Here is a 22,032-nt window from a genome sequence, read left to right as displayed (position 1 = left end):
AAGCTGCCCACAGCCAGGCAGAAGGAAGAGGCAACGGCCGTGGGGTTCCAGCCCCTCCTAGCTGTGTGAGCTCAGCCAAGCCACCGTCCTTGTCTGAGATGCTGGGAGCAGGCCGGCACAGGGCCAGCAGCATAGGGGACCTCGATACCGTGGCAGTTGCTCCCGGGGCTGGCCCCTGCTCAGCCGGCATCCGGGCATCCCTACCGCTTATTTAGTGCCCCGGAGGGAGACGGTAACAGGCGGACCGCGCAAGCGACCATACAAACCGCTACCAGGCTTTATTGCTCAAAATGCAAGCCAAACACAGAGTAAACAAGGACCACGAGAGGACAGAGGCCAGGGCTGCAGAGGTGGGAGAGGGCCCTGGCGGCCCCGCCCTTCCGCCACCCGGCAAGGTGGGACCCCCCCCCCACCGCCCCCCGACTGGGAGGCAGGATCGCAGGAGCTGCTCGGCTACACTTGTTTGGAGCCTCGGCAAGTGACCTGCCCACTCTGGCCTGTGACCGAGGGGCTGGAGGGCCCACCCAACTTCCTCACAGGGCAGAAGCGCGAGCTTCCTCAACACACAGCCAGCCCTTCTCCTCCTGCAGCAAGAAGACCCCCATCAGCAAGGCCCCGGAGGCAGGGGTAGGAGGGACCCCAGAGTCCCGCTTCCTGGGTACGAATGAGCCAAGAGGGGCGCAGGGCCCTGGCTCCTCCTGGGAGGTAGACAGGTCTCATTCACAGCACACGCAGGAGAGACACACACACACACACACCCTGCCGGCCCGGAGAGACCTAGAGCCCACAGCCCTTTGAACCCAGCGCTGGCCTGAGGAAATTGGTCCCAGAGGACCCCTGAAGGCACGTGTCGGGCTCCCTGGAGAGCTGCTGGGGAACGCTGCTGTGCCCGGGACAGTGCCTGCCCTCCCAGCCTCAAACACTAACAAACCCCAGAGGTGAAAAGTCCCTCTGGGAAGCAAGCCCTGGGGCTGGTTCCACAGAGCAGGAGAGGGCCCCTGAGCTCTGGGCGCCCAGAGCAGGCCCAGCCTGGGGTCCTGGGAGGGGCAGGAGCTGAGCCCCAGGCCACCCGGGCGGGCCAGGCCTGTCACACACGCCAATGGCTGAAACCAGTCCCAACAACCAGAGCGGCCAGTGGGCAGGGCGGAAGGAAGGGACGGCACATGGAGGGAGGCTGGGGAGACGACGTGCACGTCCACACAGGCCCCGCTCCCTGGTGGCCTGGCACCCAGCGCAGTGGGGACAGCTCACGGTGGGAGCAGGGGCGGCTCTAGCCCTGCCCAGCTCTCAAAAGGCAGGAAGCTCCCCGAGGACAGGGGAGGGGGTGGGGTCGGCAGGTCCACACCAGAGAGGTGGACGGGCAGCCCTGTGGGGCAGGGGGGAGCCTGCCCTCCGCACGTCCTTAGCACCGGGGCCTGGGGGATGGGGAGAACCTAGGGGCTGGCCAGGCCCATGGGAAGTGTCCTGGTTCTGTGCTAGTCCAAGGTTCCCGGAAACCGGGGGAGGGAGCACACCCCTACAGCAGTTGGGTCACCACCCGGGCTGCCGTCACGGGTCGGGAGCACTGTGGGCTCCCATGGAGAACAGAGTGGCAGGGGGTACGGGCAGCAGGACACCGCTCCGCCTTGATGACAGGAGGACAGAGGCAGCCCAGGTGGCTCAGCTTACGGGATGCTCTCCTGCCTGGAGGGCGGAGAGGAGGCCACTGTGGCCAATGCCCAGGCCTGGGTTGATGTACCTCCCACCCCGAGACGGGACCAAAGTCTCCAAAAGCAGCTCTTCGCGGGCCTTCAGCAGGTCTCGGGGGTCCTGCCAGCTGTGTAAGTCTGGAAACCCACCCAGGGGCCTGTTGCCGGCAGGCCACGCGAGCTGTGAAGAGTAGGGTCAGGCGGGCTATCTGCAGAGCTCTGCAGGCTCCGCGCGGCCTCACGCCCCGAGGCCTGGATCACCCCGAGGCCCCCGCTGCCTGCCGCCACCTCCCATCCCCTCGGCGCTGGCCAAGGCCCTCAGAGCCCTCACCCAGGCCCCTCGGCACCTGGATTGGGGCGATGCCTATCTGGGGGAGGGGCAGACAGAGGAGGACTCCAGGTGCGGGGACAGGTGAGAGGGACCGAGGGAGCTGGACACAGGCTCCTCTTCCAGGCTGACCCTCAGGGTCAGTGCGCCTCGGGGACGTGCTCACACAGACCAGAGGGCCGACGGGGCAGGGGGCGGGAGGGTCCCCCGACCACATCACAGCTCCCCCTCCAGGGTGTCCGTGAGCTTCTCCTCGTCCGCCTGCTGCTTCTGCTGCTGGATCCTGGCGTAGGAGATCGCGTCGCCCCTGGGGAGAGAGCCAGTCAGCGCCACACAGGGGATGGACCCCAGACACACAGCCCTCCCAGCCTCCGCCCCATTCCGACCTGCAACCCAGGTGTGGCCTGCAGACAGAGCCTAACAGGCCCTCCAGTTTCCCCAGGCAGAGACCCTATTGCTAGGATGGCGAAGACACGTCTTGTCACCTCTAAGAGTGGCACAGGCTGCCTGGGATGCTGGGCTGAGGATCCGGATTCTCAGTCTGGGCTCCGCGAGAGAGGGTGAATGCTGGCCGCGGAGCCAGGTGCGGGCCCCGCTGGGAAGAGGCTCTCAGTCGCCATGCTCTGCCACCCCTGCTACAGGCTGTGACGAGGCACGACGGGGCCACCAGGGAGTCCCATGAGTTCTCCTGCTCTCACCCCCTAGGGCTCGGACACCCTGGAGACACGGATGGGGGTCACTGACAGCCTCTGTGCCTCCGTTTCCACAACAGAATAACAGGGGCCACTCCCAGCCCTCTCCTCCCTGCGAGACTTCAGGAGGCGGGAAGTAAAGATCCCCCACCCCCGGGGGCTGGGACCAGCAGACGCACTTCTTGCCCAGAGCAGACAGTCCGTACAGCACTCCGGTGGCGAAGGCGATGGCGTTGCCCAGCAGTGTGGTCAGGGTCAGGCTGATGACGATAGGAACGACGGCCATCCTAGAGGAGAAGCAGAGGTCAAAGGGCACTCCCACCCCACGGCCACGACACCACTTCCAGCTTCCCAGGTTCACCCAGCCCCCTTCCCAGACAGCCAGGTACAGGAAGGGTCCCCAGAAATCAGCTGGAGCACAGGTGCACAGCCGGGCTTCGTAAAGTCCTCAAACACCCGTGAGTGAACTTGTCTGTAAAATTCTGTGCATTTTCTGGGGAGAGAACCCAAAGCTTTCATCAGATTTTTGAAAGGATCTGTGATCCAAATAGGGTTAAACAGCATCAAAATGGCCCAAACCCCTGTGCATAAAAACAGGCAGACCAGAAAATCCAGTGTGAGTTCAGTCCCTTAGCGGCTTTGTGACTGGGGGCAAGTTACTCAACTGAGGCTCAGCCTCTTTACGGTAAGGTGGGGATCAAACCTCAGAGGTTTTGAGGCTGAATGAGACGAGGCATGTTAAGTACTTAACACGATGCCTGGAATAGCATAAGCACTAAATAAATGTTGGCTCTTATCAGCACAGTGAAACCAGCCGTATCTCAACAAGGAAGATCCCAAAGGTTAAAGTGCACAGGACACGAGGCTTCCTTATTGCAAGGTGCATGCCAAGAACGGCTAACTGGCTGGTGAGGCAGCTCTCTCTGGTCCAGGTTGGCACCACCCGGAGACAGGTGTCCACTCTGGCTTAAGTATCCATGGGGCCAGTGCCTGGTCCTGGTTGGGATTTCCAGACCGGTGGCAGTGATTTGGGTTAACACACACACACTGTACACAGGGAAGACAAGACTCTTCTTAGACTCTTCTCGGACTCAACCAAATGAATTCTACCTGAATTTCCATTCTGGCGGGACGTGTGATCGTGAGATTTTACTGAAGTTATAAACTTTCTAAGTAAAAAAATAATAATAGAAATTGCAAAGGAAAAGAAAAGACCATGGGGAAAAATCTTCTGTCAAAACAAAACTAAAGGCAAACAACAGGCTAGAAATACATTTGCAAGAAATATAACAAAAAATTAAGAAATCTTTAATATAGAAACACATGTAACTTACTAAGTAAAATGTTACCATGTCAAAAGGTGAAAAGGAAACTAGACCATTAACTACCAAAAATGAAAATTCAATTAGTAAAAAACATACAGAAAAAGATTTTACCTTAGATAACAGACACAAATGTGAAAAGGGCACACAGCCCTGGGCCGGGGGAAAGAAAGAAGAAACTCAGGTACTCTCTTTGGAAAGCACTTTAGCCACATATTGAAATCTTTTAAATGATTGTAATCTTTGACCTAATAACCCCACACCTGGAAATAGATCCTAAGGAAATCATCATCAACACAGAAATTTTTAGCACCGAGATGTTCATCACAGCCTGATTTGCACTACAGGTTACAAATGAAGAAAAGCATGATACATTCAGCGGAATAAATATTCCTATCATTAAAATTTATCTTATGGGGACTTCCCTGGTGGCACAGTGGTTAAGAATCCGCCTACCAATGCAGGGGACGTGGGTTCGACCCCTGGTTCGATCCCTGGTTCAATCCCTGGAAGATCCCACATGCTGCAGAGCAACTAAGCCCATGTGCCACAACGACTGAGCCTGCGAGCCACAACTACTGAGCCCGCACACCTAGAGCCTGTGCTCCGGAACAAGGGAAGCCACCGCCGCAATGAGAAGCCCGCGCACCACAACAAAGAGTAGCCCCTGCTCACCACAACTAGAGAAAGCCCACGTGCAGCAACGAAGACCCAACTCAGCCAAAAATTAATTAATATTAATTAATTAATGTTTTAAAAAGTCATCTTATGAAGCCTTTGTGGTAATACTGAAAATAGTTCTACCATGATTTTAAGGGGGAAAAAAACAGGATACAAATGTACTTGTAATGGTTAAAACTGTGAGAAAACAGGTTTTAGAAAATGCCTGAAGACAGAGTGAAATGACACATCAAAATGTTAACGAGTAGTGGGGCTTTGGGAAACAACTTTTTATTTCCACATTATTTTTAATGAATATATATTACTGTTAGCATTTTTAAATAATTAAAAAAAAATAGAAACGCCGGCAAAGGAGGTGCCAACGCATGGTATTTCGTATTCCTCTGTGCTTTAGACACAGTGGGAAACGGCTCTAGAGCTGAGCACGTATCCTGTGCTCTGACACAACCACTGGCCTCCAGGCAGGGAAGAAACCCTTGAAATAAAAACCTCCATATTTATTTCTAAAGAGAATCTAGACAACCACTACCGCTGCTGTTGCCAAAAGCTGTTGAGGGCCTCCCAGACACCAGGCACTGTTCCGGAAGCTGCATTAAACACATCCACAAATTAGTTCAACCTCATGGCTCAGATGGGAGGTACGACATACTGAACTTGTTGTTAGATGTGGGAAAATAAGAGAAAAGCATGTTTGGAAGGCACTATTTTTTGTTCTACAACTTGCTTCTTTCCCCTTTCATGTCAGGACATCTAGATCGGCCGCACTCCTGAAAGGCTGCACAGAGGCACATACGGATCTACCAGAATCTGCTCTACAACTCCCGACTAATGGGCCCACAGTCCAGGCATTTCTCACGTTCTCTATACACGTACTGCTGCAAGGTGTACGTATCTCACGTCTGAATACTGTGTGGCTGGACCTGTAGGCCCGACGCAGAGCCCTGGACGCCGGGTCACGTCGCGTAGCAGGTCCCTCATGGGACTCTGCACAAACGCCATCCCTGGTTAAACCTCTACCGGGAGTACACTAAGCAGCCGTCCGCCCAGCCCGGCCAACACTGTCACCTGCGGAAGCAGGGTCTGGGGGAGCCGAGTCAGGCCCGGCCCGCGGCCCCTCACCCGCAGTAGAAGACGGCCTTCTGCCAGGAGCGCAGCTGGTCCACCTTGGCCGCCACCGTGTTCGCAAACTCGATGAACTGGCAGCAGAAGGGCGCCTCACACAGCAGTAGGACGAACGCGTTCATGCTGCAGAGAGACGAGCAGGCTGGCGCCCAGGCCGGCGGGTCCCAGCGCCCCGCGATGCCGCCCCTCCGCCCGCTCCCGGCTGCTCCGGGAGGAGCCGGAGCAGGGCAGCCAGCCCACTGCCACGGCCCGCCCTCGGGATGCCCTCGCCGGAGGAGGGAACTCGGCGAGCCCTGAGCGCAGCACGTGTCTGGGCTGGCGACGGCTGAGCCCCAGGTGGCACGCCAAGGGTGTCTGCTCCCGCCTTTGGGCTCTCCGTGTCCGGGTCACAGTCACCGTGACCAGACACTGGGCCCTCACAGCGGGCCGGGCCCTTCCATCCGCCCCCACCTTGGAGGGAAAGCACCCTCGCTATCCCCGTTGGCCCCCAAGAACCCCCTGAGCCCCAGAGCAGGAATTCACACAATTAATACCACCCCAGGTCTCCCACACACCACTGGTGCCCAGTAACCCTCACAGCCCGGTCCACCCAATTCAACTCACTCGTATTCCACCTGGGAGGTGCCCAAAAATCCACACGCCCCAACACCCCCCGGCAGGACGGTCACACGGCTACTCACATCATCCACACGCCGGCCGCAATGTTCAGAGGGTGGATGGTGATGCAGTTGAAGAGGCCGGAGATGGCGCAAGCTTGAAAGCAAGAGACACAGGCAGGAATCAGCAGGGAGGAAGGCACAGAGCCTGCGGGCAGGCCACCTGGGGAGACGGCTCGTGAAAGCACGAGACCCCTTCCGACCCCAGCACCTGGCTCTTCTCACAGCACCCAGACGTCTCCCCACCGCCACCAGAGACAAGCAAGGCCAACACAGCGACTCCATGAACAGGTGAGGACGCAGCCTCAGACAGGCGAAGCGGCTTGCCCAGACCTCACGGCCAGGGTGCGGCCGGACCCCAGAGCTGGCTCGCTCTCGGGGCTCAGCGAGGCGGCGTAGACATCCTGCCCTCTCTCTGTTCTGGGGTTGGAGAAGCCCGCCCTCTGAACCCCAGCTGTCCCAAAACCCATCCCGCGAGGTGCGTAGCATGAAAAAGAAAATGTCTCTCAAGGGCTCAGGCCAGGGCAGGAGGCACCATGCCCAGGGCAGGCGGCACCATGCCTAGGGCAGGCCGCGAGAGAAGTCCTCTGGATCTGGGTTGGGACAGGGCTGCCCCTCTTGGAAGAGAAATCAGGACCAGGTCGACCTGGATCACAACTCCAGCTCTGACTGACCCAGCAGCCCAGTGACTTTGGGTATGTTCTTTTCACCTTTCCAGGCCTGTTTTCTCTCCTGCACACAGGACAGCCCCACAGCCCAGCCCACCCACCCTGAAATACCAAGAGTGTGCAGCGGGGAGGGTGCATCCTCTCCTACCCCGAAGATCGGTTTCTCTGACGCCCCAAATGCGGAGCCTCGCTCACGCCTCCCGAGAGCATTCCACTGAGGGGTCTGCACAATCGCCTCCCTCCTCTCTCACAGCCCCCAGCCCACTCCACCAAGGACTCCGGGAGTCTGCCGGGCAGTGCCTGGCTGCTGGGCAGCAAGCTGGGCCTTCTGAGGCAGCGATGAGCAATCAGTTCATTAAATTTGCAGCAGCTCCCTCTGCACCTGAGCCCTGACAAGGACCTGGAATTCTCCTATTTTCCCATGTAACCCTATGCAGACAGCAGACGATGGAAGAGGAAACCAGATGGAGTGAACCCAAACTGCAACGGAACTGCCCTGTATGTCCCCTGCCAAGGTCTCCTCCAGCGACCGATGTACTTCCCGCCTACTAAAGGCGGCACCTGTCCTGGGACAGGTCACACACACATTCGGGCAGCAAGGCTCCCCAGGGCCACAGACATGAGCGCCCACGATACAGTACTGCTCCAGCCTGACATCAGCCGTGCCTGGTCTCACCTGACAGCGCCCCGTACTTCCTGCCGCAGTCAGCATGTCACCTCTACCCCACTATCTACCAACAGCCAACCTTGGGGTAGGACCAGGTTTCAACCCAGACAGACGGGCTCCAGCCAGGAGTCCTTTAACAATCAAGGGCTGGAAGATGTCCCCTCGGGGTGTCCAGCACTCTTGCCAAGTGAGGGAGGTGTCCTGTGCCAGCCTATCTCCTCCCAAGCTTTGGCCTCCAGCTGATGATCAGGACCCTGAGGAAGCGCCTCTCCCGAGACCCCCCACAGCAGAGGAAGGTGACGCTACCCAACAGCCACCAGCCGCAAACACGAGGCTTAGCTGAACTCCAGTTTCATCTCTAAAACTCCTCCGTGCTTTGCATTCTACTCTGTATTATATACTATTGGGGATTCATATAACAAGCACTTGCCCCAAATCTGCAGGTGAAACTGACATTTCAGAGCGACGTCACAGGTTTCTCCTGAAGCGTCATCTGTAGCCCCAACACCATGAACTCCTGGGGTGGCCCAAGAATCCCACTTCGAAAAGCGCAGAACTGGATGCGACGCCAGGGCTAACGAGGGAGTTGGCAGGGCAGCTGACCCCAAGATGGAGGGAGGAGGGTGACAGCCCGCAGGCCACGCTCAGGCCCCTTCCCTTCTCCCCCCCACCCCGCCCCATCACTTTCACTCCCACAGCAGCCTCAGTCTGATCTGCCAGGGAAACAGCCACCCAGACTCCAGATGATCATCTAAGACCTGACCAGTCTCTCCTACGAAGTCAAAAACATGCTCCCTCTGAAGAGGGACTCAGAGGCCTTTTTGTGACTGGAAGGGAGGGCCTGTCCCATTATCACCCCTGAACTTTCTTCCAGCCTCCATCCACCTGGGAGGGCCACGAGACTGTAAGGTGAGCCTAAGAAGGTGCTCCTTCGACATATCTGGTCAGGGTCTGCTTGCCTCTGGAAGACCTGCCATATGATCCTTATTTTACTGCTGTAGCAGATCTGCCTTCCTACGTATGTTCTTTGGGGGACTGTGCTAAAACAGCCCAGCTTTCCAGGAAACCTGAGGTCGGGGTGTGCGTGTCCGCCATGCGGGGTGGGGAGTAGAAGTAGGGGAGACGAGAGACGGTGGGGGCAGCGTTGACAGCAGGAGGGAGAGCTGACATCAGGGGAAGCGCACTGCCTCCGAGTGGACAGTGAGGACCCAGAGGAGAGGCCACCTCCCTCAGCTCACTGCCGGGCCCTCCCGTGGGGACCGCCGGGCCCTCAGGAAATCTGGCCAGCACCCGCCCCATTTATAAACAACCTTCGCCCAAAGGTTAAGGCGCCTGCCGCCTGCACCCACATCCGAGCCAACAGGTGAGGCAGCCTCCGGACCAGACTGAGCTCCAAGAGCCGCGCGTGGCCCGGAGACCCCGGCCCCAAGCCGGCCTCTTCCCGGGAGAAGGGGGGCCTAGGGGGGACGCCACGGGGGGCGGGGCCGAGCGCGCATGCGCAGCGTGCGGCAGCGCCGGCCCCTCCCCCGGGCCGGGTACTCACAGACGGCCCCTAACACCCCCGACAGGCGACACAGCCAGCGGTACCACCACGTCATGCCCTCCTCCTGCGCGGGCGGCGCCGAGCTCACGGACGCCACAGCCGCTCCGCCCGCACCGTTCATGGTGCCGCCGTCCGGCGCTCCCGCAGCCCTCACAAAGGGCTCCGGAGCCGGCCGCGTCGTCCCGGCGCGCTGCCTTGTGGGAGAGGCGGCCGCTTATTAGCATAGGGGGCGGGGCTCTCGGGGGCGGGCGAGGGGCGCCCCAGAGGATCGCGTTCATTAGCATAGAGGTGGGGCCGTGGGTAGGTGCGCCCGAGCGGGCCCGTGTTCATTAGCATAGGGGGCGGGGCCCGAAGGGACCTGGATGAGGAGGGCCCTAAGGGCTTGCGCTTATTAGCATAGGGGGCGGGTCCTGGCGCCGCAGGGCTCCCAGGCGGTCAAACATTCCCACCCAGACTAGTATAGGGGCGGGGCTTCGATGAGAATTATCAGGTGCGCCAGCCTCAGGGCCCCATCGGGACTCCCAACTCCCTCGCCTCTCCTCCCTGGGTAGGAAGACGACCGCTAGGGGTGGCCAGGGGGTTGCTCAGATCTGGTGTGGATCTGGAGCCCGACCGCGGCCAGGGAATCCCTGCCGTGTGGGGAGGTGGGTTTTCAAGCCATATTTGGACAGGTTATGTAAAGAAAACGCCACTCAGACCTCACGTTCCGTTTATTGGTACCCGAGGGGCTGGGAGCTGCTTTTCCGGAGAGTCTCCCCTCCCACCCTCTAACGTTTTGCACGTTGGAGGAAGCCCTAAAGGCGATACTTAAGATTGGAGGGAATTCGAATTGGAAAGCCAGGCACCTAACGGGTGCTCATAAATGTCAGGTTCCTTCTTTTCCCTTCCCGGACCGGGAGGAGGCATGCCACTGTGCCCGCTGGTCAACTGAGGGATGTGCTTGGAGATGCGGGGGGCATCGTCAGGCTAATGAGCTCTAGCCTGGAGGGTCCAGTACTGGCCCCGAAGGCTGGTGTGCGCCTCCAGGAAGCCCTGGCTAAACTCCATCTCTGCCTGGCTGCCCTCTGACTCCCAGTAGAGCGTCTGTTGCCCACGAAATGTCGTTGTCCTCAGGCTGTGGATATCCCGGATCTGGGAGGAAAGGGGCAGCCCCAAGGGACCGACCACAAATGATAATTAACTAGCATTCACGAGCCCTTAATATACAAGGTATCATACACCCGGGGTCACATTTAATCCTCACACAACAGCCGTATCAGGAAGACACCATTATTCTACCTAGGAAACTGAGGCTCAGAGAAGTTGTGCTCCTTCCCCAGGGACACACAGCCAGGATGCCAGAGCTGAGCCCAGATTAGTTTGATTACAGAGGCCAGGCTGCCTCCTCCAGGGAGCTGATACCTTACAGGTGCCAGTTCTCCCAGAACACATGAAAAGCTCACCGGGGAGGGCTCGGCCCACTCTTATGGTAAAATTATATCAGGGTCTAAAATCATGCTTCGGTCCTGGGTGAACTGGCAGTCTACATTAGAAAAGGCCTCTTCTATTTCATTCTTGTAGGGAACTCAATAAGCATTTGTTGGTGAATAAGTGGAGGAAACTTTTCTCCCATTCCCTCACTAATGATTTTGAGGGTTTTGATCAGAAGTAAACTCAGTGGGTCCTATAGCCCAGCAACCCCCAGTCCCTGTCCCCAGAGATGGATGTCCAGAATTAGAGCAGAAGTCATCCTGGTAGCCTCACCAAGATGTAGCTGGAATCAGTTTCCTCGGTTCTGGTGCCCATGTCCATGGCCAGGGCATGGATGGCGATCCGGGCCTGTGGAGCCACGTTGATGAAGATTCGGCAGCCCCCCATGTTCCTCCCATCCGGACTCAATGATGGACTCACGATTTCACCCCGGGGTCCAAAGAGTTGCATGTCACATCCTGCAGGGGGAGAGCAGGCGTACAGACTGGGTGTGGACCACCTCCGGAACATAGGAGTCCCCCAGAGTGACCACTCTTGCCAGAGGCCAGGGCAGCAGGGCAGCCGGGGAGCAGTGGGGGATCAGTGTGGCACTGCGGTCAAGATCGGGGCTCCCAGGCAGAAGTCTCCACTGAACCCCATCTCTACCACTTCCCGGCTGTGTGACCCTAGGTGAAGGCTTTAAACGCTCCGCGCTTCAGTTCCTTCGTCCGTCCATAAAGCGAAGGGAACAACAGCACACCCTGGGCAGGGCAGTCTTTAAGAGGAATCAGCAAAGTCACACGTGCAAAAGTGCTTCAGGCTGCACCCGCCCCAACCGGGGCAGCCCTTCCTGCCTGCGCCTCTGGGCCTCCCTCAAAGCAGGTGCCTGCATGTGGGGAGGCTGGGAAGTGAGGAGTGATGACCAGGTAGGAGCTGGTGCCTGTGCGCTGCGCACTGAGGGCAGAGGAAGAAGCCCCCCAGGGTCGCACTTGTCACCTGCGGCCTGGGGGGACCCCTGGGGAAGCCACCTTCAGCAAGCTTGGGCTGTGGAAGAGGGCAAGCCCCCTTAAGCAACCTAGACGGCTCTCCGTGGGTACGGATGGGGCCACGGGCTAGCAGGGCTTTCGGGGACGCCATCCTCCGCACGAGGTGTGCACGTGCACCCACGCCCTGCTGAGCGGAGGATGAGCCAGGAGGACAGTGCACTCAACAGGACTGGGGAAGGAGGCTCGCAGAAGGACCTTAAAGGATCCTGAAGGACCTGAGTGCCGGGGCCGGGGTGTGGGGCCCGCGATGGCCTGAGGGAGGGAGTGAGGATGTCCGCCCATCTCGCGCAGGGCCCCAGAGAGGAAGGAACACCATGCACCTCCTGGGACCTCGTCCTGACCGCACACACAGGGATGGGGGTGTCGGGGGTGTCCGGGAAGGCGCTGTTTTTCATTCTCAGTCAGCTCAGCTCCCTGTCTGCCTTGCCCGCTGGCCCATCGGGACTGGTCCCGTTGGCAGCAGCACCCAGCCAGCCAGCCTCTGGGGAGGCGGGGAGGCTCCATGTCCTCGCCATACCTCCGTGGAAGGCTCCCGGGGCAGGCTGGCTCGAATACCGAAGCAGCACTCCGCCTCGCAGCTGCACAAGACGCTGCCTCACCACCAGCGTGTTGGCTTTGGAGATGAAAGTCATGCCGGGCAGCTTCCTGCACATCTTCCTCCACGTGAGCCTGCCCCAAAGCAGCAGCATCTCCCCTGGGAAGTTGCAGTGAGGTGAGGACCCAGCACCCCGAGTCCAGGTTGGCAGCCCAGTGGCCTGGGGTAGACTGAGCTGAGTTCAGGTCCTGACTCTCCCACTTACTGGCTATGCGACTCTAAGGAACTGGACGTGTGATAATTGCTCCTAGCCTCAGTTTCCTCATCTGTGAAATGGGGACAACCACACCCCAGTTATGAGCTGGCTGCGATGGTTACATATGGGGATGCCCCTGGAGAATCCCCTCGGGAATGGGGCACCCTGGAGTCACACTCACTGGCACCTAACAGATCCTGTCACTGGCAACAGCTGCTCACGTGGCCCTAGACATACCAGCGCTGCAGTTGAGGGAACTGTCGAGGACTCGGACGGTCACCACCTCACCCAGGGGCCGCCCGATGGCCACTGCACAGTCCGCCCGCGCTGGGCCTCGCATGTCAATGGTTCCTGTGGGCTCAAGGTGCTGCCGGCCACAGGCGCCTGGAAAGGGGGCGGGAGCTTCCAGGTGGGGTATCCCCAGCAGGGCAGGGCCGGGGGCTTTCCGTGCTGGGGAAGGAGATGGGAGCTGGGGCGGCTGGTGTCCTCCTAGGCCCCGCCGGAAGCTTTCTCAGGCAAGGAGGGGGCTGCGTGGGCCAGAGCATCGCCACCCAAGGCAGACAGCCACCACTGATGTGCCAGCAAGAGGGAGGCAGTGTGTACAGTGGGTCACACAGGCGGGGATTCTGACTCTGTGAAACCTTCAGGTTACTTTCCCTTGACGATAATAAAAGTGAGCTTTGCACTTTACCAGTGAGGAAGAGGCCCCCCCGAACCCGGCCTCCAAGCCCATCCCTTCAGCCCGACCGCACTCAGCCCAGCGCCCCGGGCGCTGCAGCCACAGGACCACCCCCAGGAAGTCCCCACAAGGAGCACGGCCTGGCCCTCCCAGGTGAACATGCCTTTGCCCACCCCTCTTGCAGCCAGTCAGCCGCCCAGACAGAAAGGAGGAAGGAACATAACTGGACTCTGCTGGGCTTTCCTGGGGCCCGGGCGGGAGTCCTTGCGGCCGGGGAGCTGGGGAGAGGAGGCGGGCCTGGGGCTGGGGCCGCTCCGGGGAAGCAGTGGCAGCTGTGGTCTGGCCAGGAGCAGTGGATTCCCCGTGGGGCACTGGGCTGGGTGTCCCCTGCCCTGCACAGGGCCCAGCCCAGCAGCCCCGCACCGTCACCGGCTTGGGCAAATGCTGGCAGAAGTCGGCTGGCACGGGCACCCGGGCCTGGGGTCCAAGGCAGGCGTCGTGCCGGCGCTGGATGCCATCCCCACACGAGACGGAGCACTGCCAGGAAAGAGAGGAAGGAGTTGGGACTGACCCTGCTGGAGGGTGACAAGGACAGCGGTGACCACAGGCCAGGCAGGATCTGATATAATCTTTGCACAACACGGGAGGCGGGCATGGGTGTCCATGCTCCAGCTGAGGAGACTGCGGCTCAGAGAAGTCACCTTGCAAGGATCACATAGGGAGGAGGGGCAGGGCTTCAAGCCCAGGTCTCTCCCTGTCGCCCTCGAGGCCTCTCTGCCCTGCAGCCCCTAGAGCGGGGAGCAGGCAGTGTGGCTTCGTCCTTCCGCCCTCCGTCACTTATCGCAGCCCGGAGTCCCCCCTCTCCTCCCACCCCGCACTGCCCCATCCAAGTGATCAGCTCCCCCGATCCAGATGCCCAGGGTCCTCCTGACTCAGGCAGCGGTGGCTGTCTGCCTTGCCTCTTCTCCCTCCGCACCGTGAGCGAGCCCCTCTGCAGGGGACCTGGCCCTGTTTGCCTTTGTCTCTCCAGTGCCTTGCGAGGTACTGGGCACGGGGTGGCATTTGCTCATCTGTGGGTAGTTATCAGCCCTTCATCTTCTGGAGTCTCCAGACCTCAGGGCCTCTTAAGGCTTACCTGTCCCCCACGTCTCTAGGCCTTGCTATGTCTTCCATCCCTAGGTGCCCCGGCTGCCCTCTCCCCAAGAGACCCAGCTCTCCCCCTGCTTTCAGGGGATCACAATGAATCAAAGCCCCCAAAGGTCCCCATGCGTGAGGATCCTCGGCCCGTGCACTCGCCAGCCCCAGCTGCAGCACTTACCTGCATCCAGGCGCTGACGTGCCACCGGTAGGTGCAGTCGGCGATGATGCAGGGGATGCTGGCCTGTGGCCGCACCAGACCTACACAGGCCGCCCCGTCCACCTCTGTGTCCTGGCCTTGGTCCAGCTGCACACAGGCCACCAAGCGCGTGGCAGTGCCGAGACCACAGCTGGCTGAACATGGGCCAAGGGACATGACCTTCCATCTGCAGGAAGAGAAGACCCCAGAGAGAGGCTAGGTTTCCCTGAAGATGGCGCTGCCCCGGTGGACTCCATGGATGGCCAGCCAGGACAGGTTCCAAGGCCACTAGGATCCAGCAGTACAGCCCCTGAACCCCTCCTGGCTGGTCACAGGGCTGAGTGGCAAGGGAAAGGCTCTGTGGGAAAGAGAGCTCTTTTCCCTTAACAAGGTGCCCCCTTTCTTCCCCTGTATCACAGGACACCCGTGGACACCCAGCTGCTTGCTAGTCCAAGTAGCAGGGACCGGGGAGCAGTGGCCCAGGATGAAGAAGAACAGATCTCCACATCAGTCAGTCCTGCCCATGTTAACTTATCATGTTTCAACAAATGATAACAACCGACAGTTTTCAGAGCCGGGACAGAAGCCAGGCAGGCCGCACTGGGGCCTGGAGTCCTGGTCCCCGCACCATGCTGCCCTCCCGGCCCCGTGATGCCCCCTCTCAAAAACATGCCTCTGTGGGCCTGGCGCTGTTCTACACGCCGGGATACGGCCGTGAACCAGACCAAGTCGCCCCCCCCACCCCGCCCACCGTGGAGCATATATGGGTCTCTGCCTCGTGACATTTGGGGCCATATGGGTCTTTCTCGTGCAGGCCATCTGCACAGTGTAGGACATTTAGCAGTACCCCTGGCCTCCACCGACTAGATGCCAGCGGCAGCGCTCCCCACCCCTGCCACCCCCAGTTGTGACAATTAGAATGTCACAGGGGGGACTTCCCTGGCGGTCCAGTGGTTAAGACTACACACTTCCAATGTAGGGGATACGGGTTCGAGCCCTGGTTGGGGAACTAAGATCTCACATGCTGTGGGGTGCAGCCAAAAAAAAAACCCAAAAAAACCCCAAGTCACAGGAAGGACTCCCCACCTCTCTGTTATGGCACTCTGAGCAGAGCCTGGGAAGGGATATCCAGAGCAGACACATTCAGGCAGCGGGAAAGGAGGTGCAAATGCCCTGAGTCAGAAGCACTCCCTGGAATGTTCCAGAACATCAAGGAGGCCAGGGTGGCCACAGTGACATGCCAGGGGTAACCAGAGCTCCTGTGCGTGTGAAATTCCCATTTTAAAAAATCCCAGACCATTTCAAATATGATGTGGGAAAATAAACGGGGTGCACATTTAAGCATAGGCAAGGAAATCAAGCGACACAGGTATGGATGGTAAGTGGACCATAAAGCTACAGCGATGAAAACCATTTGACTTGGGGGTGGGAATGGGTGGGGGAAATAGAACAACAGAGCCTGGTAGAAGCCTTGACACAGATCCAACCCACACGAGAATTTAAGATGTGATGAAGGGGACACCTGGGGGGATGCAGCAAATGCTGTTGCTAGTCAGTGATTTGGAAAAATAGAGTTTGCTCCCCGACTTTGTGACTGACCCCAGATAAATCACAGATGAGTTAAAGGTTTTAATGTAAATAAAGTCTTATCTGTAGTGGTGTATTTCTTTTTTTTTTTTTTTTTTTTTTTTTTGCGGTACGCGGGCCTCTCACTGTTGTGGCCTCTCCCGTTGTGGAGCACAGGCTCCGGACGCGCAGGCTCAGCAGCCATGGCTCACGGGCCCAGCCGCTCTGCGGCATGTGGGATCTTCCCGGACCGGGGCACGAACCCGTGTCCCCTGCATAGGCAGGCGGACTCTCAACCACTGCGCCACCAGGGAAGCCCTGTAGTGGTGTATTTCTTTAAAACCAAGGATACATATGAAGGAAACATAGAGATATGCTAGCATCTATTAAATCTGGTGGTGGGACAGGGGTGACTGTTACATTCTTTTCTGGATGTTTCTGTATGATACAGAAGAGCACGGCATTATTTAAAATGCAAAATTACAAAGGAGAAACCACGGGAGAACTGTGAACAAGGCAGGTGAATATTTGCCCTGCCCTCTCGGGCTCCAGCCTGTCTCCGGACCCTACTGGTGTGAGCTGTCTGTCCCCGCAGCTTTGGCGATGCTGTGCCCCAGCTGGACCACCCTCAGGCTCCACTCAGATGCTGCCTCTTCCACTGGGAAGCGCCCCTGCCCTCCCCACCCCGTCACCCCCATTAGAACCGACAGCACTACCTGAGTTTGCGAGTGTCTCCTCTGACACCCACTGCAGCTTGTCGGGTGGTCCTGTTTCCTGTGCCCCCGAGCTGCCCTTTAACCCCCAAGGGCCTGGCCCGGCGTCGGCACCGGCCAGGAGTTCAGGCTGCCTACTGCACACCCTGGGGCTGCTGACCTGGGCGGGCAGGGCTCCGGGCTGCAGGCCTGCTGCTGCTCTGGGCGAGGCAGCCCCTGGCACTGGGTGTCCGGCAGGATCTCCTCGGCCTTGTCCTCCCCGTGGGCCCGGGCGCAGTACAGGATCCTCTGCGCGACTCCGCCCCCACAGGTCACGCTGCAGGCTGCCAGCTGGTACCGCCACCTGGAGCAAACCGGAGTCAGGGGGGACCCCGAGGAGTAGGGGGCTTCCCCTCACTTCCCCAGACTGGAAAGGGCCTGGAAAGGTTCTCTCTCCGGGGGTCACTTTTACATCTCCACTGAGAGGCTCAGCACGGTGGACAGAGAATATTCAGAAGACCCCATTTTACAGAAGGGGAAGCTGACGTCGCAGCTAGAGAAAGCCCGCGCGCAGCCACGCAGACCCAACGCAGCCAAAAATAAATAAATAATTTTTTTTTAAAAAAAAAGAAGGGGAAGCTGAGGGTGGACGTGTCCAAAAAGCAGTGGGGGAGGGGCAGGGCACCCAAGGGGCCCTGCCGAGATGTCTGTCTCCAGTGGGAGTCCTAGCCCCACCATCACCTGGACCCCGCCCCTGCCGGCACTCCCAACCTTCCTTCCCACTGTGTTTGCCACGTCGCACCGACACCATCCAGCGTGAACTATATGTCTCCCCCATCAATCTTATTTATCATCTGTCTCTCCCTTGCCCCCAGCGTCTACTCCAGGAGGGCAGGGATGCCTGTCTGTCTTGTTCACTGCTGTGTCCCCTTGTGCCAGAACAGCACCTGGACGTACTTAGTAGATGCTCAGTAAAGAGCAAGTGATGAAAAAATGACACATCAACCACATGCGCCCTCAGCGTCCCATATCCTGTGTGATGCACGTCACACACTTTAAAAGCCCCACAGTCTTCCGGGCACCAATATGATCCACTCCTGCAGGTGAGGATGCCAAGGGTCACGAGCTTAACGGGAGGTGATGATGCCACCTCCAAGAATGCCCGCCTAGGACCACCTGTCTCCTTGGGAAGGGGCCCACCTGGCAGGGCAGGGCTCCAGGCTGCAGTCCTGGAGGGGCCTGGGCCGGGGCATCGGCCAGCACTTGGAATGAGGCAGGGAGACAAAGCGGCCTTGGTCCATCCTCACACAGCGAACAGCCAGCGGCACCTGCCCCCCTCCACAGGTCACGGGGCACGGTGCCAAGGCTCGGGTCTCCCACCTGCAGGAAGGAAAGGCCAGTGCTCCGTAGGAAGCCACAGCCAGGGTAAGACTCCTTCCTCCCTGGGGGACCCAGACTGCTGCCCCTCTGCATAGTCTCCCTCCCCCGGACTCACCAAGCCGGGCACGGGGCAGCCTGGCAGACCTCCTGCCGGCTCCCAGGCCTGCTTGCCAGGTCACACAGCTCTTCCCGGACGGGTGTCCTGAGGGCAGAGTCCATACACACGAAACGCAGCTCCATCAGGCCTGCTGGGAGGAAGGAGGGACCCCGCACCCCAAGAAGGGGGCTCAGCAAGGACCATGGGTGCCCCACTCTCTGAAGAGCTCTAGCAGACGAGGCCCACGTGCATCTGAGTCTCAGCTCTGCCACTTAGCAGCTGTGTGACCTTGGACAAGTGACTTAACCTCTCTGAGCCTCAGGTTTTTCATCTAATGGTGCCTGACTTGGAGAGCTATTTATAAAGATTTTTCAAGGGGAGCTATACAGTGTCTGGTGCATAGTAGGTGCTCAAAAGTGGTAACTGCTCTTATAAATTGAGGGGCGTTATAACAGCTGCTATATGAAAATCTCTTACTGTGTTTATCACCAAGATGTTATTAGGACCGTGTCCTTGCATCTCTCTGCAAAAGTATCCACAAAAGAAATCTCTGGCCTCAATTCTAAACATGCTGGAGTTTACCTGAGCAAGTGATTAGGGTTTTAGTTTGCTTGCTTGCTTATTTATGTATGTATGTATGTATGTATGACACACAGCTTGTGGGATTTTAGTTCCCTGACCAGGGATTGAATCCGGGCCATGGCAGTGAAAGTGCTGAGTCCTAACCCCTGGACCGCCAGGGAATTCCCAGGGTTTTAGTTTAAAACACTGTGTATCTTAAAATTAATTTTGTTTCTCTGGGTTGGCCTCCAGGAAGCTCAGAGCTAAGTTTGGGGCCCATCTTAGACCTTAAGAATACGCTCTTGGGCTTCCCTGGTGGCGCAGTGGTTGAGAGTCTGCCTGCCGATGCAGGGGACACGGGTTCATGCCTCAGTCCGGGAGGATCCCACATGCCACGGAGCGGCTGGGCCCGTGAACCATGGCCGCTGAGCCTGTGCATCCGGAGCCTGTGCTCCCCAGCGGGAGAGGCCACAACAGTGAGAGGCCCGCATACCGCCAAAAAAAAAAAAAAAAAAAAAAAGAATACGCTCTTGGGTGCCAACATGGCCAGGTTTTATCATCATTTCCTACCTTCCAGCCAGTCAGTGAGCATATTCATGTGGCTGTCCGTACTTGGCCCCAATCTCCTTGCTTATAATGTCACGTTCTTGTGTAGCTGGATTTTTTGTAAGCCACCTCAAATGCTTTTTTTAGAATTAGCTGACCCTCAGGGGCGTTGGGGTCCTCACCTTGACCACAGGAGACAGAGCACGGCCCCGCCAAGAGAGTCCACACGTGTGCAGCATGAGCCTCTGGCCTGGCACTGCCCGCTGGGGATGCAGCCTTCTCTCCTGGAGACTGGGTATCTGGCTGCAGAGGGCAAGCAGCAAGCTGGTGGGTCTGGGCTTCCCATCTCCACACCTCTGGGCACCTAGCCCTCCACTCCCACCTACCCCAGTCTCTTCAGTAGAGAACAGAAGTGGTTACCAGCAACCCAAAGGCCTCCCCTGGCCACTGCTCCTTTCCCGGGAAGCCTGCTCCCTGGCCTCCAGGGGATGCCCTCACCACACGCCCCACCTTGGCCTCTGCGTCAGCATCAGTAATCAGTGCGGGGCACAACCGCGCTGGGGCTCTGGAGCCAGATTTGCAGGCACACTTGGCCCTGCAGTCCCCACAGCCAGGGGCGGGGCACGGGGATAGGACTGGCTGACACCCTTGTCTGAAAGTAACACCACCCAGCCTGAGCCCGTGGATGCAGGCAGGAGCGTGGCAGCATCTCTGCGTAGCAGACAACTGACAGTGTTCCATCAGGGTCTGGATTCCTCAGCCTGCTTGCCAGCGAGAAAGGGGCTTCCCAGCAGCTCTGAGATCTGTTTCTAGGGTTGTCCTCTGCCCAGGGCCACCCAAGGACAGCAGCCCTACACAGGGCAGTCTTCTAGCTCTGGCAGGAGGCCAGTGGTAAACAGTGCTCCCCATTCCCCAGTGCCCAGGATACTCACATGGCCCCAGCCTGGAGGACACGCCACCTCGATACAGGGCTCACGGGCAGGCGGCTTCTCGTCTGCGGAGCAGGGCCCAGCAGTTGCTGGCGCCCCCACGCCATCTGCCCCCTGCACACACGTCATGTTCTGCGCGGCCAGGTCTGTTCCACAGGCCGACGGGCACGCGTCTGGCATCTCCCTGAGGACGCGGCACAAGACAGCCATCAGGCCCTGCCTCTGCTCCCGGGGCAGAGAGGCAGTGAACCTGCTCCCCCATATCCAAGAGCCCAAAGGGGGATCCCCGCCAAAAGGCAGAAGCCAGGGGCCTTTCCCTGAAGCCTGGATGAACGGCTGCTGGCCCTCCACTCGGCACCCAGGGTGCAGTGACACCGGCCCTGACCCTCCTCCTTCCAGAGGCAAAGGTGGGCCTCCAACCAGACAACCTAGCAGGTGCTGGGAAACAGGTGCCAGATGCAGTCGATCACCAGTTCAGGGACAGCAAATGCATCTCCTGTGGCAGCCCTGAGAGGTGGCGGCTGCTTGGAGTGCCGTGTTGAGAAGGATTCTGAGGCACGATTGGCCCCCAGGAGGAAAGAGTGGTGACTGCTACGTCTGCCACAGATGCGGGGCGTGTGGGGGAAGACGCCCAGAGCCACGTGTGCACCACCAGTGACCTAGGCCACCTCCCGCCCCACTGGACAAAACTGGGGCCCAGAGAGGGAGGGGACTTGCCCGGGTCACCCAGGCAGTTAGTGGCAAATCAGAATGATAAGCCTCTATCAGCTGGGACACTGTGGAAATGACAATAGCAGTGACAAAGTGACATTTATTGCTTTACATCCGTGGTTTTGTTTGATCCTCGCAGCCCTCCATGAGCAGAGACTTGGAAGTTCAGAGGCAGAAATGGCCAGTCCAGGGCCTCCAGCATAGGAGGTAATTCCAAGGTCGGCACTCACCCAGGGTGGTGGGACCTGGCCAGAGGCCTCAGGAAAAGGGGACACTCAGAAGGGGCAGGGCTCAGCACAGGGATAAGCCCTGCCAGGGAGACTCTGCCTGGATCTGCCTGGATCCGTGCTCACCTCTGGGGGCAGGGCTGGGAATTGCAGGTCTCCACGGCCGCTGGCTGCTGGGCCAGCGCTCTGCACCGGGAGTGGGGCACCGTCCTCAGGAGGCCGCCCTGGGCCTCCACGCAGCGCACCACCCGCTCCTGCAGGCCCCCTCCGCAGGAGGCACTGCATGGGCCGAAGTCTCCGGCCGCCCAGCTGAGGAGAGGAAGAGAGCATCGGGCCTCTGGCCGGGTCCCCATGCTGGCTCAGGGGCGGGGGTGGGAGGCCGGCAGGTCTGTCTATGCGAGTCACTTCCCGGGCCTGGCCTGGGCCCACTGTCCCTTCAGGTACCTGGACACCGCGCAGATACAGGCAGCCCAGCCCTCCAGCTCTCCAGGTGTCCCCAAGCTGCACCTGAGCCCGTGGACCGCCCGTGGGCGGCTGCCCCAGCCCTGCCCCCAACAGGGACGGCTCTGTCCCTAACCCTGTGCTCCTGCCAGGGGGTGGGCCCCTCCCTGAGCCTCCCAGGCGGGGCGGTCACCCCCCTGGAGCGGTGAGCGCC

The 22,032-nt window shown here is 59.2% G+C and overlaps 2 protein-coding genes across 5 annotated transcripts in view; both read right to left on the bottom strand.

The window, feature by feature from the left end:
* Window positions 1-254: 254 nt before the first annotated feature.
* On the bottom strand, window positions 255-9,557 carry CACFD1 (calcium channel flower domain containing 1). The gene is made up of 5 exons (XM_060101554.1): window positions 9,368-9,557; window positions 6,514-6,586; window positions 5,831-5,956; window positions 2,888-2,995; window positions 255-2,323 (listed from the first exon to the last, which is right to left on the bottom strand). The coding sequence occupies exons 1-5, from the start codon at window positions 9,486-9,488 to the stop codon at window positions 2,233-2,235; spliced, it is 519 nt and encodes a 172-aa protein (XP_059957537.1). The 5' UTR covers window positions 9,489-9,557; the 3' UTR covers window positions 255-2,232.
* A 527-nt stretch (window positions 9,558-10,084) lies between these two features.
* ADAMTS13 (ADAM metallopeptidase with thrombospondin type 1 motif 13) overlaps window positions 10,085-22,032 on the bottom strand; it is a 31,161-nt gene continuing 19,213 nt past the window's right edge. For 3 of the 4 annotated variants that reach the window (XM_060101521.1, XM_060101520.1, XM_060101519.1), the window contains exons 12-23: window positions 21,504-21,686; window positions 20,443-20,623; window positions 19,693-19,813; window positions 18,422-18,551; window positions 18,127-18,306; window positions 17,108-17,290; window positions 14,651-14,855; window positions 13,557-13,869; window positions 12,891-13,037; window positions 12,380-12,556; window positions 11,111-11,295; window positions 10,085-10,498 (exon numbers count right to left, since the gene is read on the bottom strand). In XM_060101521.1, the coding sequence (XP_059957504.1) occupies window positions 10,334-10,498; window positions 11,111-11,295; window positions 12,380-12,556; window positions 12,891-13,037; window positions 13,557-13,869; window positions 14,651-14,855; window positions 17,108-17,290; window positions 18,127-18,306; window positions 18,422-18,551; window positions 19,693-19,813; window positions 20,443-20,623; window positions 21,504-21,686 (2,170 nt within the window). In that variant the 3' untranslated portion in view covers window positions 10,085-10,333. The remainder of the gene's footprint in view (window positions 10,499-11,110; window positions 11,296-12,379; window positions 12,557-12,890; window positions 13,038-13,556; window positions 13,870-14,650; window positions 14,856-17,107; window positions 17,291-18,126; window positions 18,307-18,421; window positions 18,552-19,692; window positions 19,814-20,442; window positions 20,624-21,503; window positions 21,687-22,032) is intronic. The other variant, XM_060101522.1, reaches the window with a different exon arrangement.

The sequence above is a fragment of the Mesoplodon densirostris genome, chromosome 6 (genome assembly GCF_025265405.1).
Source record: "Mesoplodon densirostris isolate mMesDen1 chromosome 6, mMesDen1 primary haplotype, whole genome shotgun sequence".
Classification (NCBI taxonomy): domain Eukaryota; kingdom Metazoa; phylum Chordata; class Mammalia; order Artiodactyla; family Ziphiidae; genus Mesoplodon; species Mesoplodon densirostris.
The sequence above is the reverse complement of the archived record's forward strand: the minus strand, read 5'-3'. Positions and strand labels throughout refer to the sequence as shown.